This window comes from Lycium barbarum, chromosome 1 (genome assembly GCF_019175385.1).
Source record: "Lycium barbarum isolate Lr01 chromosome 1, ASM1917538v2, whole genome shotgun sequence".
NCBI classification, from domain to species: Eukaryota; Viridiplantae; Streptophyta; class Magnoliopsida; order Solanales; family Solanaceae; genus Lycium; species Lycium barbarum.
The window spans coordinates 131,667,681-131,684,561 of record NC_083337.1 but is presented as its reverse complement, the minus strand read 5'-3'; the positions used below and the strand labels follow the sequence as shown (position 1 = coordinate 131,684,561).

Sequence of the window (16,881 nt, the reverse complement as noted above, 5' to 3'; positions counted from 1 at the left end):
GGAAAAGGGTAAATAAGACAAGCGATCAAGCAATTTGTAAGTCAATTAATCTTACAGTGTGTGATGCAATCAGGAAGGGGTGAATATATTGAATAATAGCATATATTCATAAGGGTAAATTGGTCATATTGTGATTTCCTTACATCAATAATGATTAAGTTAAAGAACTGTCACAAGATCGTCAAAATAAGGGAGGTAATTATAATATCGTATATCACAGGGGAAGTGAGTGACACAGAGTTAAACCTTAGGGGAGATCTCTGAAATTTTTCTTAATCAGAGATCTCGTGTTTGAATTGTGATTGTAAAAAAATTATTGATAAGGATTGCTTTCTTCGAATAGGCCCTAGACGGTCTGAATTCAAATTTAAGCAGACTTTAACGTAGATACCGAATAACGGATGAGAAGAAAATAATACTAGGCGCAAGGTTTTCAAAATTGGCTACGACCATCGAACTAGGTGATCTTTTCCAATTTCCACAATCTTTGACTAAATGCAGTGAATTTGGACATTCGCAAAATGAAACAAAAGGGGTGAATCAAACAAGCTTTGGCCACGTGTCCCTTCAAGGTTAAATAATTGCATACAACAAAACGTGATCTTACTATTCACAAAAGCTACCGACACTGGAAAGAAAGAACGTCCCTGTAAAACTGAAGCATTACAGTTCCGAGTACTAGAAAAGGCTATTCTTATATATAGAGTAAGAGCCTGTTTGGATGGGCTTATGTCTATAAGTTGGGTAGTCTAATTTATTTATTTTGGCTTATAAGCTGCTTTAGATAAGTTAAGTTAAATGGACCCAATTATTTTTTTGAGCTTATTTTAAGCACAAAATGACTTTAAGTTGGCCAGCCAAATACTCAAAAAAGCTGAAAACAGCTTATAAGCAACTTATAAGCCAATCCAAACTGGCTCTAAATAACATTGTTCTGTATTTAAAAATTCGCTATAACTATGCTAATATCAACTACAGAGATAATGCTACTCATCTAATTTTTGAGTGATAGCTAATAACTATATCTACCTAATGATCTATAAACCAGTCCTAAATCTAAAAGACAAATTGATTATGGAAACAGGATGCCGAACTTGGTCTTGCACGTTTTTGCTCAATTCTTAATTTGCCACATAAATAAAAACTTAGTGATGTTTGGGTTCTGATCTTATATTTATTTAAAAAAAATATCAAGCTTTGAATAAATAGTTATAAAAAATATATTTATACAATTAAATTACTTATAAAATAATTATTGTATATGTAAATTCTTGTAGTCTTTTTGTTTTGAAATATTTATCTTATTTGTTTTTTAAATCTGTTTAAAAAAGAATATCTCCTATTTTTGTCAATACCTAGTTTCAACTTTCCAGGTCTGGTAAAGTTTGGCCGCAGGAGCAATCAGAAATTGCCACAGCCTTATTTCCATTTCCACATATAGTCCAATTTCTACCACAGAATTAAAGTGGGCGGTGGTGGACTGGTCCCTAATCAAATGAACGTTGTAAATCGTATGGTCATCCTCGGGCCACCTAGGATCTAACTATGCAAAAAGTAAACTACGCACAAACACTGCAATCCTAGATCCAACGTCTCTTTCCACAATATCTTTATTTTTTTACACAACAAGAGTATTCTCTCTATCAATTTGTACCATACCATGTGAATAGCTATGAATTCGAACATAAAATTTTTAAATTCTTAAAATAAAATTTGTATATTTAAAATTTAAAAAATATTATACATTATAATAATTAACAATTCAAACATTTAAAAGACATAATAATTTACAGTTGAATTTCTATCTTGCTATTGAGCGATCATATTTTATTTGATATCTTGCTTTAATTTTTTTTCCTTTTTTTTTCTTTCGAGCTAAGTGTCTATCGAAAACAGTCTGTAGGGAAAAGGTATGTGTATATGTTATCTTTCTCAGATCTCACTCTGTGAAATTAAACTAGATACATTATTGTTGCTGTAAAAATTTACAATCGAAGAAATTTCGAGTTTTGGGTTAAAATTATCCCTTATCTATGGGAGTAGGTTTATTTTGGTCCCTCAAATATTACCCTGAGCATATTTGATCCCTTATCTATGGGAGTAAGTTCATTTTAGTCCCTTAAATATAACGCTAAGCATATTTAATCCCTTAACTATGCTACAGTGGAGCACTTTTAGTTCCCGTAATAGAACCTGTTTAAAAAGTAACGGTGTTAAACCCATGTGACACTCACGTGATTTGTAAGAGGCTAAACCCATTGGAGAAAAATACTAAACTCATTTGGCTTTCTCCGCAACTTCATATGAACAAACACTTCACCAGAAAAAGCCCAGCCTCTTTGTAGTAAGCTTCAATTGGCTGGAAGAAGAAGAAGCTGATTTTTTAAAACAGCTAGAAACTTTATCTAATATATTAAAATTTGCATTCACATGCTTCCGAAAAAAATTGAAGCGGTTCCATCAATTAAGATAATTTATAACAGTTGTTAAAAAGAATTTAATATTTTTAATATTTAACAAAAATAACTTTATATTCACATGCTTCCGAAATAAGTAGAATGGTTTCATGTGTGCTGCCAGATGACCGTTTAAGAGTTGGTTACCAACCATATGATTCAAATATTATGAGTTGATTTGCTAATATCTTATATGAGTTGCTTTTTCTAGAGAAATGTCATTACTCTGCTTTGCATTTTGTCCGATGGGTTTAGCCTTTTACGAATCACGTGAGTGTTATATGGGTTTAGCATTATTACTTTTTAAACGAGTTCTATTGGAGGAACCAAAAGTGTCCCACTTTAGCATAGGTAAGGGATTAAATATATTTAGCGTTATATTTGAGGGACCAAAATGAACTTACTCTCATAGATAAGAGATTAAATATGCTCAGGATAATATTTAAGGGATCAAAATAAACCTACTGCTAAGGGATAATTTTAACCTAAAACTCAAAAAAAATCACATAAGTCTTTGAAACTAAAAGATGACACATAAATTAAGACGGGAAGAATATTTTGTCAATGGTCGGTCGGAATGATAATGAAACTTAAATCATTAATGCTCATCACCGGGGGCCCTTTAGCCTACCCAACACTGCACATATAAACCAGGCCCCTTATTTTATTCACTCATTCCCATCAATTGTAAACAAAAATAGGTAATTGCTAATACTTCTTGTTGATCATTAATTCAAATGGAGCATAGAGAAGAAGATGTTAGAGTGGGTGCTAACAAATACTCAGATAGGCAAGCAATTGGTATAGCAGCACAAACTCAAGACAAGGATTACAAGGAACCACCACCAGCTCCCCTGTTTGAGCCAGGGGAGTTGATGTCATGGTCCTTTTACCGTGCTGGCATTGCTGAGTTTGTGGCAACTTTCCTTTTCCTTTATATCACTGTTTTAACTGTCATGGGTGTATCCAAATCCGAATCCAAATGTTCAACTGTTGGAATTCAAGGCATTGCTTGGGCTTTTGGTGGCATGATCTTTGCCTTAGTCTACTGTACTGCCGGTATTTCTGGTACATATTTATCATTTTACATGACACTATTTTTTCATATTTGTTCAGATTCCTTTTTCTTCTTGTTAAATTTACTTTTCATTTTAAACATTTCATTTAATACGCAATGACATGTTCAAATATACAGATGTGAGAGTTAAAAACCACTGGTTCTAAAGAAAAATAAACACATGGAGATAGTCAAGGGGATTCAACGTATACTCTCGGCTATATAGTAGTGCTTTTTTTCGTCGAAAGGGGTTCGGATGAAACCCCTTCCACCCACTTGGCTCCACCCCTGATAGGCGGATGTCGCTTTTGGGGGAAGGATTCATTTGAACACACATTTTTGATACATAATATAATATATACTTTATACGTGAAAACTTACTAAAATTTCAACAAATATTATATCTGAACATAAAATTTTAAAAATACAATCAGTTCAATACTGGTGAAAATCTTAAAGGTTGAATCGTCAACTTTAAATCTCGGACCTGCCTCTAATAGGCCAGTTAAACGGGATCAATTCGTCTGTGTACTGAATTGACCAATTGGTTTATGTTGTTGTGCAGGTGGACACATTAACCCGGCAGTGACATTCGGGTTGTTCTTGGCGCGAAAATTGTCGTTGACAAGGGCAGTGTTCTACATGGTGATGCAATGCCTTGGAGCCATCTGTGGTGCTGGTGTTGTCAAAGGTTTCGGGAAGGCACTTTACGAAACTAAGGGTGGTGGAGCCAATGTTGTAGCTCTTGGTTACACCAAGGGATCAGGCTTGGGTGCTGAAATAATCGGCACCTTTGTTCTTGTCTACACTGTTTTCTCTGCCACTGATGCTAAACGTAGTGCCCGAGATTCTCATGTCCCTGTAAGTACTGCTGCTACTAATTAGTACTAATAATGTTTTGTGTTCGATATATTGACGTTGAAATTAGTGTTTTTTAATTGGATTATTCGTCTAATTAATATGCAGATGTTGGCACCATTGCCTATCGGATTTGCGGTGTTCCTAGTGCACTTGGCTACAATTCCCATCACTGGAACTGGTATTAACCCAGCAAGGAGTCTTGGAGCAGCCATCATCTATAACAAGGAACCCGCATGGAATGACCACGTAATTACCTACCTTTCCTTGCTAAATTTCTTTCCTCTTTTGCCTTCATGATTCTCAAAAATACTTATAAAATGAATTGGCTTATCTGAAAAGCCTTGTTCTTTTTAAGATCTATCTTGTGTCTAATACTGCATGATTCCACTCTGCAAGAACCCCGAATCATTCTGTTGAAGTTCATCCTCTTCATCATTAATGATCGCTTGCACTGAAATGACCGGGACAATAGGGAAATTCCCAATTCATTGGGCCTTTCCATACAATCAAATAGAAAGCCTCAAGGGCGCCATATTCTAGGAACACAACTATGTGATTGAATAAATCCCCTCCTACGAGTCAAGGGCTTCTTCTCCTTCCCTTCTTCAAACTCCAATTCATATATTTCTATTTATTAATAGTGTAAATGAACTTCGATATGATTAGTGCAATTTAACTTGCTGGGTAAGGTCACTCCAGTTTTTTGGAGTTACTTACCAACTTGGATAGTAACTTCTAATTACATTTGAAGTAATGTGATAGTATTTGAAAATTTTATGCTATCAATGTATCAAAGTTAAATTCAGAACATATAAGTGCTAGCTGGAATTAACAAAGCAAAGAAACAAGAAGAGAGAAGAGATTGAAGAAATTTTTTCTAACATGTGATTATTTGTGGTTGGTACAGTGGATATTCTGGGTTGGACCATTCATTGGGGCAGCTCTAGCAGCTATATACCACCAAGTTGTAATCAGGGCAATGCCATTCAAGTCCAAGTGAAGTTTCTGGATTGAGTCATTTTGATCACACAATTTCTCAAGCTTATTGTTTGGTGGCCGTTGTAATCATGAAGATCAAAAAGCCTCAAATCTACCCATTTTCCTTTGTTTCCTTTTTGTCTTTTGTTTATGTATGTACAAGTCATGTAAGTAGGGGAATGTATGTGATTGCAGCATATGGACTTTTGCTTTTCATTCAAGTCCATAAAAAAACATGCCGATGGGCCCAATAAAAAGTGCGTTGGCTTTTGCTCATTGTCCTTTTCTGTGCAAGTAATTCTTGTTCCAATTGCTACACCGATTTAATTGTTGTCGAGTTCGATCAGAAACTTTGTTCCCCCAAAACTTTGATGCCACAACAGTTAACAATATCAACCAATAAAGATGGCATCAAATCCCGATCACGCTTTCTGTTGGTTAATGTTAAGACTTCGATCTCATTCGTTTACGCTTAATGAAGATTTGAAGAAACAGATATTAATAATTAAGTGTGTTTATTTTGTAGATTTGATTCTTAATCTAAAGGAGATGCTTACATTACAGTACCATTGAGATCGAAGTCATGCGTGGGATTTCCATTCAAATCACTATATTGATGATAAATCTCCTCGTGCTTTGTCATAAGAACTTGGAGTTCGTATCACGGTGAAGATAAAATTGTGATTCATGTACGAAAAACAGACCAAACACCTTTGAATTATGACTGTCTATGTAAATTAAAATGCAGATAATAACAAGAATTAAAGATAGAAAACGAGGAACCTAGCTAGGAAAGACATAGATAAAATACCTAATTCTAGCAAATAGAGAACCTAATTTATAGGAATATTTTCCACTTGAAAACATACATCGTTGGAGCTTTGATTGTTGCTCCCAAATGCACACGCTAGTATACGAGGTCGTGCAAGTAATAAAGTGATTAAGAATCGAGTGTCGAACCCACAGAGACTCATGCAATTGACTATCTAATTCAAGTTCAACTTCTAACTATTCAAGAAAGTAACCAAATTTATGAGTTTATTGTAACTAGATTGTCGATTAAAAGAAAATAATAAAACAACGATTTAGAAATAGCAAAATTGGGTTTTATCAGACAACAAAGAGTTTCAGGGTTATGACGTTTAACAATCCAGTTGAGTCATCGTTCTATCTATCTATTTCTTGGGCTACTAACTTTATGAGTATCTCTCGAATTGCTCACAAGTCTATTCAAGTTACTCTAACGTTTATCTCTATGATCATCAGAAAATAACAAGAACACATTTAAATCTCTGTATTCAACTAAGCGAGACTAAGGGGTATATCTCTATCCTCAATAGCGAAATGATTACCCTAAAGGGGATCAGGAACAAGCTTTACGTATTATTATTATGCATGCAAATTCGCTTTCTCAAGTTCAATTCACACAGTACAGATAGTGTTCAATTTTTGGTCAGATAATTAAACAATCAAGCACAAGAATAAATAAGCAACGCAATGTCGGAAATTCAATAGATAAAAGCAATTATCAAACTACAACCTTCATGTCTTTACCACAACCCTAAAATAGAAGTTTTTACCCACTCATGTTCATACAAAACATCCGAACAGTGTTATGAAACATGAATTCAATGAAAAGAACTAAGAAAAAAAGATGAACCAATGGTAAAAATCTCCAAAGCCAAGTATGTGTGCTTTCGTTGTCCAAAATATGTCTTAGCCGTCATTCACACGTTAAAAACTAGTATTTATTGTCTAGGGTTAAGTCTTGAGTAATTAGAAGAAAATCCTACGCGAAATAGGAAAACCCAGACGCGACGTGCGCCACTTGTGCGTCGTGTATCCATCGCCCAAGCACAAAAAAATCAGACTGAGGCAGGTCTCATGTGCGCCACCTACGCGTCGCCTGCCCATCGCTCAAGGAGAAAATCAAATTCAGAGAATGCTCCCATGCGCAGCTCCTGTGCGATGCATGTCCATCGCGCATGGACGTGCAGTGATTTTCCCAAGTCTGCTCGCGATCCTTTTGCCGCCTCGTTCTCGTGTACAATGATTCCAAACTTCACCAAAATTGCTCGGAATTCATTCGTTCTTATTTGGTGCATGTAAACATCACAAATTCAGCAACATAAGCTCGAATATAACCATTCAAATCAAACGCAAGCTTAAAATACTAAGAGTTCAAGGGGAAATGACACAAAACATAGATATTTGTGCCAAATATCACCACCCACACTTAGACTTTGCTCTCCCTCGAGCAAACAACTACCAACCAATCAACCTATCACCAAATTCCAAATCATGCCAACTCGAACAGGTCTACTCGGACTTCGATTAGTACAACTATTTCAAAATATGTCACAAATCAAACAGCAAGCCAATTCTCACTTTAGTCATGCCAACACATAAATTTTCAGTTTACATAGCTCATAAACAACCTCCTCAAAAAGACTAATTTTTGAAGAAAAACGACTCAAAGACACCACTTAAAGAAAAATAGTTATGCTACCTAATAGAGAATCCCAACATTTCACCTTTCTTTTGTTAACTATGTGCCCTCACCGAAATAGAGTTGTCCGTATCTCACATGAATTACATTGCATTATTTCAATGGACATAGAATCAAGAAAATCACACTCCCTCTCACAAAGAACATCCCATGCATCATACGACAAACCATAAGCTTGCCTTCAGTGTAACCACTTCACTAATATAAGTGTGTTGAACCCTAGGATCAAGTAGGACTTATGAGGTTGTAATGTAGATTAAGGAACGGGTAGGAATCATTTGGATGAAATAATGACTATCCTCCCTAAGCACTTTAGTGCACACAACTTAATCATTTTCACACAATTTCTTCACAAACCCGATTTCTCAAACCAAACACCTATCAATCCCAATCACACCCTTTTCTTCTTAAGTATAAGCACCAAATTTAAATTACAAAACTAGAATGGGAACTTTTAACTCTTTGAGAAACTAACTTGTTTTTTCAAGAAGTTTTTGCATTCCCAACTAGCAAGTAATATTAAACGGGTGCACCAATTGATTTCACTCGGTTTCTTTCAACAAGCTATACCATTTTATCACTTCTCAACCCCAATTACATCAACCTATCTTTTAAAGTGCTCAAGGAGTAAAAAGGATCTAGTTAAGGTTAATTAGAACGAAGGGTAAGAGCTCATTGACTGCTGCTAAGGAAAAAGCTAAAGGCTCAAAGGGGCTGACTAGGATATCATGTACGGGTAAGTAAGAGAAGGCTAAATTCGATTAACAAATAAACGCCTCTTATCACCTCCTAGATTCAACAAACTTCATTTTGTTTCGAACACACAAGGCAAGTTCTAGACATCATTATAAAGCATGGAGCATACAAAAAAATCTTACACATACGTGGCACATAATCAACTCAGATGGACCCACATCGACCCTCAAATCAAGTAACAATATACAAATTAAACCAAATGGGTCTCACATGAGTCAAAAAAATACAAACCTAAGTGTTTCAAGATGGATTATTTGTTTCTGAGGCATGTTTTTTAAATAAACATCGAGAATTGCTCATTTTGCCAATATTTCACCTAACTCTAGTGTTATACCCCATTTAAACGGGTCAAATCGGAGTACAACATATTGGTGATTCCTATTTTGTTTATTTTAAGGAGTCGCCACCTAATTAATTTAACGGTGAATTAGGACACCTAATTTATTAACTAAGGTAAAGCCTAACTAAACCTCTGTTAATGGTCTACTTAATTGGTGTGATTCTAGGTAAGGGTTCTAGACATCCTAATGAGAAGGTCTTAGGCATCCATTAAGATCTGTTAAACACGGTTACCGTCCAAACTTAGGTTAATTAATTAAGGCCTAAAAATGCAAACATAACATTTTGAATATTTAGGAAAATAGTTTGTAAATGTTATCAAGGTTTCAAAAAATAGAGAACATAAGGCTGCTAGTTGAATTAAAATGAGAAAGTAATTTATAGAAAAGACTTTAGCCATATTATACTAGAAAATGTGCTGGATTAGTCAATATACTAATATGCCTTTGAAATAATTCCATGATTAAGTATTAATTGATTTAAATTGCTCAAATTTATTAAGTGATCAAATAAAGTCAAGAAGGCAATAAGCAAATTAGCTCTTTTTTGTTATATGAAAAGTAGCTTAAAAATATAACTATTTCTCTTTTATGAAAAATTGGGCTTTGTTTGAAAGGTAAGTATTTAAATTAAATTTGAGAAAGATTCATCTATAGCCATTATTAGAATGATTGTTTAATGCTTTTATACAAAATTAACTATAAAACTTAGACTATAAAAGAAAGCTTATAAAATAACGTTTAGGCTATAATTTGAAGTAGGTGAATAATTTGAAATCGGACTTAATTCTTAATTGGATTACTCAACCCATTTTAAATTTGTAAAAAGAGTAATTAAAAGGAAATCTTGAACCGATGAAAATAGGCTAAATTATTAAACCTTTAAATACGTTATTTCAAAAATAAACTCAACTCTAACTACCCATTACCACTAACTAATCCCACTAATTCCGCTAGAATTCTCTAAGCTAAGAAAAACAAAAACAAAGGTAAAGTGTTAGTCATACAATGCAAATCAAATACACAAGTAAAATAGGGTAGAAGGGGACAGAAATTAAATGGATAGGCCCATTTAGGCCAATTGTTGCGAATCTGTTGCTGATGTTGGGCTTTGGCCCAGAAATCTCTTTTTTATATATATATCGGACAGGGTTGACACGGGAGAAAATCACGTTGGGCTTTAGCCCAACACCGAATGCGTAGGGAGACGAGTCCCTTGGACTCGTATGCGATGATCATGCATAAAAACGAAAGAAAATGATTAGTACGTAACCAATAAATAAGGCTAAACATATATAATGTAAATTCAAAACAAACCAGTGGATTATGTATATACTATGTATATTTGAGTATACTTCATGTATACACATCCATAAAGATACTTAGAAGGTTAATATCGAAAAGTTTTTGCCCCTGTCTTCCCGATGTTGCACAAGTTCCAAGGGATTTCATGAATCCCAGGCATGGCTAACACCGGGGAAGATTCAAGCCTAATCCATAATGACCAACTAATCTCCCTATTAATGTATTTTCATGAAAATACTAAAAAAAATACATAGGTATACAACCTCACTGCCTTAACAAAATTAAGACATTTACAATATACTAAGGCACAGAATCTGCCTAGCAGTGGCAGTGAACATCTCAAAACTAACTACCAAAGTACGCTCGGCACAGAGTCTGCATAGCAGTGGCAGTGAATTTCACGAAAACTAAACTACAAAACATGCTAAGGCAACAAAATCTGCACAGTAGTGGCCGTAAACTTCACAAAACTAATTAACTGCAAAATATGCCAAGGCACAAAAAATCTGCATAGCAGTGGCAGTGAACTTCACAAAATTAACTACAAAATATGCTAGGGCAACAGAATCTGCATAGCAGTGGCCATAAACTTCACAAAACTAACCACAAAATATGCTAAGGCACAAAATCTGCATAGCAATGGCAGTACCAAGGTTTACAGATTGTGAACAAACTCATGAATCATATAATCCCACATATGAGACCAACATTCAGAGGTTCAGGTCATGTTTAAAACTATAGACAGATTTGTAGGCATGCCAATTACATAAATAAGCTAGTTAGGCATCATTGATTCAAGCAACAATCAACATTAGACTGCAAACATGTTGGCATCTCTAGGAACAAACAGACACTAAACATAAATAGGATTTCAACATCATTTAACTAACGAGGAATCATGAAAAGAAAACTTATCTTGAATAGATCAATATAATAATCTCCAACTCTACATGTTCTAAGCAAAGGCAGTCACAAGATGAGACAAAAGGGAGAGAGAAAATCAAACTAAGACCTACTTTGTTCAAGCTGCTTATTTAGTATTTCCTTTATGCCTTCAGAAGTCAAACAAGATCCCAAGATATTATAGTTATATAAGAAGAGAACCTAGCAGCCTGGAATGGGCAGTGTTCAGCTGAATGAGAAACTCAAAACATTTTTTGGACCCTCCTAAGCCTAGGTATGTCATATTTCATATTACCTCAAACCAAGTGACAACCACTTTGAAATCTCTTTTTTTTTTAAAAAAAAAAAAAAAAAAAAAAAAACACTGGTTTCAGAGCAAAGAATATTTAAACTAGATGGTTGTACCTTATTTAACAGTTTAGGCATGAACATGAGGGTCAAAGTAGACAGAATTCCTATATGAGGAATTAGTACAGACTTTCTTTCATTTCAGTTTCATAAGCCTAGTAACCACTAACTCATACTTGAATCATTGATCAGACTAAACATATTAATGGACCAATAGATGATGAACCATATAATCATTTTAATAAACCAGATATTAGATGAAGATAGATTCTTAAGCATGCTCATGGCAAGGCTAAGCAAATAGCATCATCAGAAAACATTCCGAGCACTCAAAGCTAAGCATGTTAAAATGAGACCCCTATATGTTCTAGCTAATCAGCAATTATGTAGTCATGATGAACTGCTACCAGTATCAAATTAGCATAGATGAGCTAAACAACTTTGTATCTAGGAGACAAGTAATTAAGATAACCTAAGCATGCAATTATACTAACACAAACATTATTTAACAGTGAACCAAGATAAACAACATGCCTATCTGATAATGACTAGACTAAATATTTATCTAAATTAATAACTAAGTGATGTATCAACTACTAAACCATAGGGAACTAAACTTAGCCTACATAATTTATAGAAACATACTGATAACACCTAATTATGCTAAAAAACCAAACCACACAACTATATGCTAACTAAATGAAATAACTAAGCTTAACAGGGGATAAAGCAAGCAAACACATAAGAAACACAAATATTGAAACTTAAGTTAAAAGGATGAGTAATTACCTTTTTCGGGTGCAGCGAACAGGGTGCGGGGTCTTAAATATATGCTCGAACTTGAGTATATTTGTATGCGAAAATGATAGCGAACAACGAAATCTTGGAAGATAAACAAAAAGGAAGACACAAAGGATTTTTATTTTTTAAGAACGAGGGGGCAGCTTCCAAAAAAAAGACCTCCCCAAAATAGACTCATGCGTTTGTATTTATAGGATAGGATTAGGGTTTGCTACGATTAAAGGTTTCTGGGCGGGATTTCCATCTCCGATTTGAATTTCAAAATCCCTTTGAAGGTCAGTCCAAATCATGACAGAAAAGCTGAAGAAATCTCTGTCACAATATTAGAACGTCAGGGATCATTCACGTGATTTGCTGCAGATTTGTGCCCGAAATGGACCGATTTTCTCTGGTCTTTGAAGATTATCTGCGTCTTGAAGCAAAAATGGGAAGGCCTTTCCCTATCAACGACAAAACAACGCAGATGAGCAGAAGGGAAAGACAAGTTTTGTGCGAAAATAGGCTAGACAGAGTGTTCAATGGCTAAAGAAAGGTGAAGACTTACTGCAAATTGAGAGGGAGAGAGAAGGGGGGGGGGGGGGGGGGGTGCGGCGTTGAAGCATAGGGTTTAGAAGTGAAGAGATAAGAAAAGGGATATGGACCGAGTCAGCCGAAGGAGTAATGGGCTGGGCTCATACGGGTGTGGGTTAATGATTTAAAATGTGGGTTGGGTCGGTGTAGGCGGGTAGTGGGTTGATTTTATGGACTGGTTTGAAAATATTTGCGGGTTGATTGGGCTCGGATTTGGACGAATGGGCTTCTAAATTTAAATGCAAGACCCATTTTAATTAAGCATATATTCGTTAGTACTTAGATAAAAATAAAATTATATGATATTCGTAATAGCCGTGCGATAATATTTTAAAATCTAACAGTAAGTAAATGCTATTGCTTAATTTCGCAAAAACTAAATGCGATGCGTGTGCATAAAATGCTGAAATGATTATAATGCAAATTATAAAAATGTTGGTGATAACAAAAAAATAATAATAATAATAATGAGGTAGTAATGGTAATAATAAAAATAATAATAGCTAGTGACTACAGTAGGATAATGAAACGCTGGTATTAATAAAGCTAATAATTGCAGTAAAGTATAAGTAATTATTTCTTAAATTGTCAAAAATATTAAAAGCGTAAATAAATATTTGAAGGAAAGCGGGACAAAATTGGGTGTCAACATCTAGCACCTAGCATTCGAATAGTCTCAAGGTGAGTTCTTTTCCTATCGACTAATTTTCCCTCAACACGGTCGTCATCTATCCACCGTCAGAAAAAGCCTCTTTTATGACGAAAAAGAATTACCTGGATGATTTATGCCACTAATGAGGGTCTAAAAAGGTAAAAATGAAAAATAAAAGAAAGTAAATTGAGACAGGGAATTAGAGAACATAATTTGGGCCGAAATTGCAAATGTGGCCACTTTGAATTGGGTTATTCGCACAAACTGGCCTACTTCGGGGTGGTGTTTAATTTTTTTCCCCTCAAATAAGTTCGTTAGTTTTGCCCTTGAGCACTTTTGGCACAGCAGAAACCAAAATTTGGCCAGCATAGTTAGGGTTTAGCTTTGATACATGTATCATAACACCTTATAAATTATGACGGATAAGGCAAAACTTTCAACATTCAACATAATCTGAAGAAAAAAAACATAAGTTTAGATCTTGCTAGGCATAGTTAGTGTTTAGCTTCAGATATGTATCATCACATCCACATAAATTATGTCGGAAAAGGCAAAGCTTTCAACATTCAACATAATCTGAAAAATACTACACAACTTATGACGCATAACTTAAATTCCTATCATGAATAAGAAGTGATATGCTCAAAGTATCCAGTAGAGTACAACACAGAGGAAGAAGAAAAGTGTTCCATCAGTGTACAGAGGGGAATGTCGAAGCATATTAATTAGTAGGAGTACAAGTTTCAATTCATTTACTTGAGCTACATGCATTTTCAAGATTCCCATTATATAGTCATTACAAATCAAACTGGTAATTAACCCTCCTTACTACAATATACTCTTAAACTAGCAGGAGATGATACTATGCTCTGAAACCATCCAGACTAACATTAAATATGCTGCTACTACTAATTTATACGACATTGTAAGATTTTATAATTCTACGAGAAGAAGCTTAGACGTAGATCCAACGTTGGATGATTCATTTCAGCCCCGATATAGTTGCAAGAAAATGTCATGTTCTCTCTGTATTCCTCTGCGAAAAACCTTAGCTTCTCCGACTCGGAATATTCACTTAATGAATTTAGTGGAAAGAGTTGCAAAGTCTCTATTACTCTTTCTGCCTGATCCGGCTCTTCATTATAACTAGTTATCTCTGGAAAATCTGCACACACACACACACACACACAAATATAAGACTTATGGATTATGCTGAAAGAAAATGGATAAGCTAATTTTTCCCTCCTTTAGGATTAAAAATTCTAAGAATTCCTTTTTTGTTAATAGGAGTATGTATAGATCTTACTCTTTTGATGTACCTTGAATGAAACCTTGATATGAATCCCACTCAAATTTTTTTGAGAGCTAAAATGAAATCCTACTTGTGATTAATTGGAGCCTGTTCCAATTACGTAGGTCCAGGGAGTTATATACTCCTCTGTTTGTGTACAGTTGGTTTGGATTAATGGAAAGGCAATCACTCTTGAAGTGGTTGAGTAAAAAAAAAATATAAGACTTATGCTGAAAGAAAATACAGGAAATTAAAAGAAAAATGGTTATCCTTGTAGACTTACTGGTTGATTTCTCACATGGTCACTAAACTAATATAGTTTTTATCTAAAAAAAAATGTTTTCTTTGTTGCAGAAAATTAAAATCAAGAATAAGAGTGAATTTCTGAAATAATAACCACTTACTCAGTCCCAATTTATGTGATATAGTTTGATTAGATACGAATTTTAAGAAAGGAAAGAAGACTTTTGAAACTTGTAGTCTAAAATAAACCACTGGTATTCGTGTGTTGTAAATAATTTCAACAGGGCAAAAGGAGAAGTTTTAAATTAAACTATTTCTAAATATAGAAATGTATGTAAATAATTTTAATAGGGCAAAAGTAAAAATTTTAAATTAAATTATTTCTAAATATAAAAATGTATTTTTTTTGGCAGACTAAAAAAAAAAATACGTGACATAAAGTGAGACAGAGGGAGTATTAGTCAAGTGAGAATATGAGAAATCAACCGGTTGACTTACGTTTGTTTGAAGAGATATTCTTATCCTGGCAGAACCGGGTTCTCTCTTCATTTATTGGTTCATCAACCAAAACCTTACGTCGACGTTTCTGTCTTTCTCGAGCTTTATGGTTTTGGAACCAATAAAAAACATTCTTACTCTCGATGTTTCCATAAAAGCTCAACTGAGACGATATCTTTTGAATCTGATCTGTTGTTGGTGTACGGAGTCCAGACCTGAACAGGTCAGTTAGAACTTTAACCTGTTCTGCGGTTGGATTCCATCGCCCACATTTTGTTCCCATGCTGCTTAATTCTTGAAAAGCTGGACCTTAGTTTACTTTTGATCAACTTCACAAGTGCTCACAAAAAGAAGCAAGATATAAGGGCATATATATAGTATTACAGATTTGAAGTTTAGTTTACTGGTTTGTCTTTTGTTGTTTAATTTGTAGTGGTATTAAATATGGAGTAGTATAGAATAAAGCATTTTGTTTATGCCAACACTGCTTCGAATTTAGGTACTTAATTTGAGGATTTGATCCTATTATTTTTTGCGTGGTGTTATGTGTAGAGTGGGATAGAGACATGCACAAAAGCTGCCACTATTCAAAGTTTCGGTCTGCGAAAACAAAAGGTGCAAGTCCTCAATTAAAAACAAAATATTTGGGGGCATGTAGATTTGAGTCTATCTATCTGACATACATATCAGCCTATCTATCTAACATACATATCAGCCTATCTATCTAACATAAGATACTCTTATTATCTCCACTAAAAAAAGAGAAATCTAGTGAAGTAACTACTAGAACCCAATAGGCTTTATACATAAGCATAGTCTAAAACAACTATTTTTTATTAGCTGTAGCAAAGAAAGATATTAAGGTAATTTGAGCTAGCAAACATTATTTTGTTTAGTTTGTGAATACTACATAATCAGGAAGTACAACCAGAATCAGTAGTTGCACCGGACATAAGAATAGTCCAAAGTATGTCTTTGTAGTTAGTGATGCGCTTTGTTAAGGATAGTATATGAAAGTGGATGGTAGTGCAAAGGAAGGAAGATTGAGGGTTATGAAAGTCAATATATTTCAGTGTCTGATCCCAGTTGGAGGGTTGTGATCGCAAGGACTGTCAGACAGTCAGACAAAGACACAGATTTTTGTGCTGACTAATTCAGTCAAAGATTGTTGGGGCTAAACCTTCTTTTTAGGGCGTGGTAACAAAAAGTAAAGGACATAACTAAAAGCCACCAAAATTAAAGAGCTTTTAAAAATAAAAAAAAAAAAAAGAGAAGCAACGCAAAAAAAGGGAACGTCCAAACCCTTTTGTTTAAT

At 34.6% G+C, this 16,881-nt stretch overlaps 2 protein-coding genes across 2 annotated transcripts; one reads left to right on the top strand and one right to left on the bottom strand.

Annotated features, from left to right (window-relative positions):
- Positions 1-3,037: 3,037 nt before the first annotated feature.
- Positions 3,038-5,628, top strand: LOC132637879 (aquaporin PIP1-2). The gene is made up of 4 exons (XM_060354903.1): positions 3,038-3,524; positions 4,079-4,374; positions 4,480-4,620; positions 5,282-5,628. The coding sequence occupies exons 1-4, from the start codon at positions 3,194-3,196 to the stop codon at positions 5,372-5,374; spliced, it is 861 nt and encodes a 286-aa protein (XP_060210886.1). The 5' UTR covers positions 3,038-3,193; the 3' UTR covers positions 5,375-5,628.
- An 8,528-nt stretch (positions 5,629-14,156) lies between these two features.
- LOC132602687 (WUSCHEL-related homeobox 5-like) lies at positions 14,157-16,158 on the bottom strand. The gene is made up of 2 exons (XM_060315501.1): positions 15,567-16,158; positions 14,157-14,699 (listed from the first exon to the last, which is right to left on the bottom strand). The coding sequence occupies exons 1-2, from the start codon at positions 15,847-15,849 to the stop codon at positions 14,476-14,478; spliced, it is 507 nt and encodes a 168-aa protein (XP_060171484.1). The 5' UTR covers positions 15,850-16,158; the 3' UTR covers positions 14,157-14,475.
- Positions 16,159-16,881: the final 723 nt, after the last annotated feature.

Excerpts from the sequence above, each read along its gene's own strand:
- LOC132637879 (XM_060354903.1), top strand. The coding sequence starts at position 3,194 with ATGGAGCATAGAGAAGAAGATGTTAGAGTGGGTGCTAACAAATACTCA. Across the intron at positions 3,525-4,078 it reads CTGTACTGCCGGTATTTCTG|GTGGACACATTAACCCGGCA; the intron begins GTACATATTTAT and ends GTTGTTGTGCAG. Across the intron at positions 4,621-5,281 it reads AACCCGCATGGAATGACCAC|TGGATATTCTGGGTTGGACC; the intron begins GTAATTACCTAC and ends TGGTTGGTACAG.
- LOC132602687 (XM_060315501.1), bottom strand. The coding sequence starts at position 15,849 with ATGGGAACAAAATGTGGGCGATGGAATCCAACCGCAGAACAGGTTAAA. Across the intron at positions 14,700-15,566 it reads GAATATCTCTTCAAACAAAC|ATTTTCCAGAGATAACTAGT; the intron begins GTAAGTCAACCG and ends GTGTGTGTGCAG.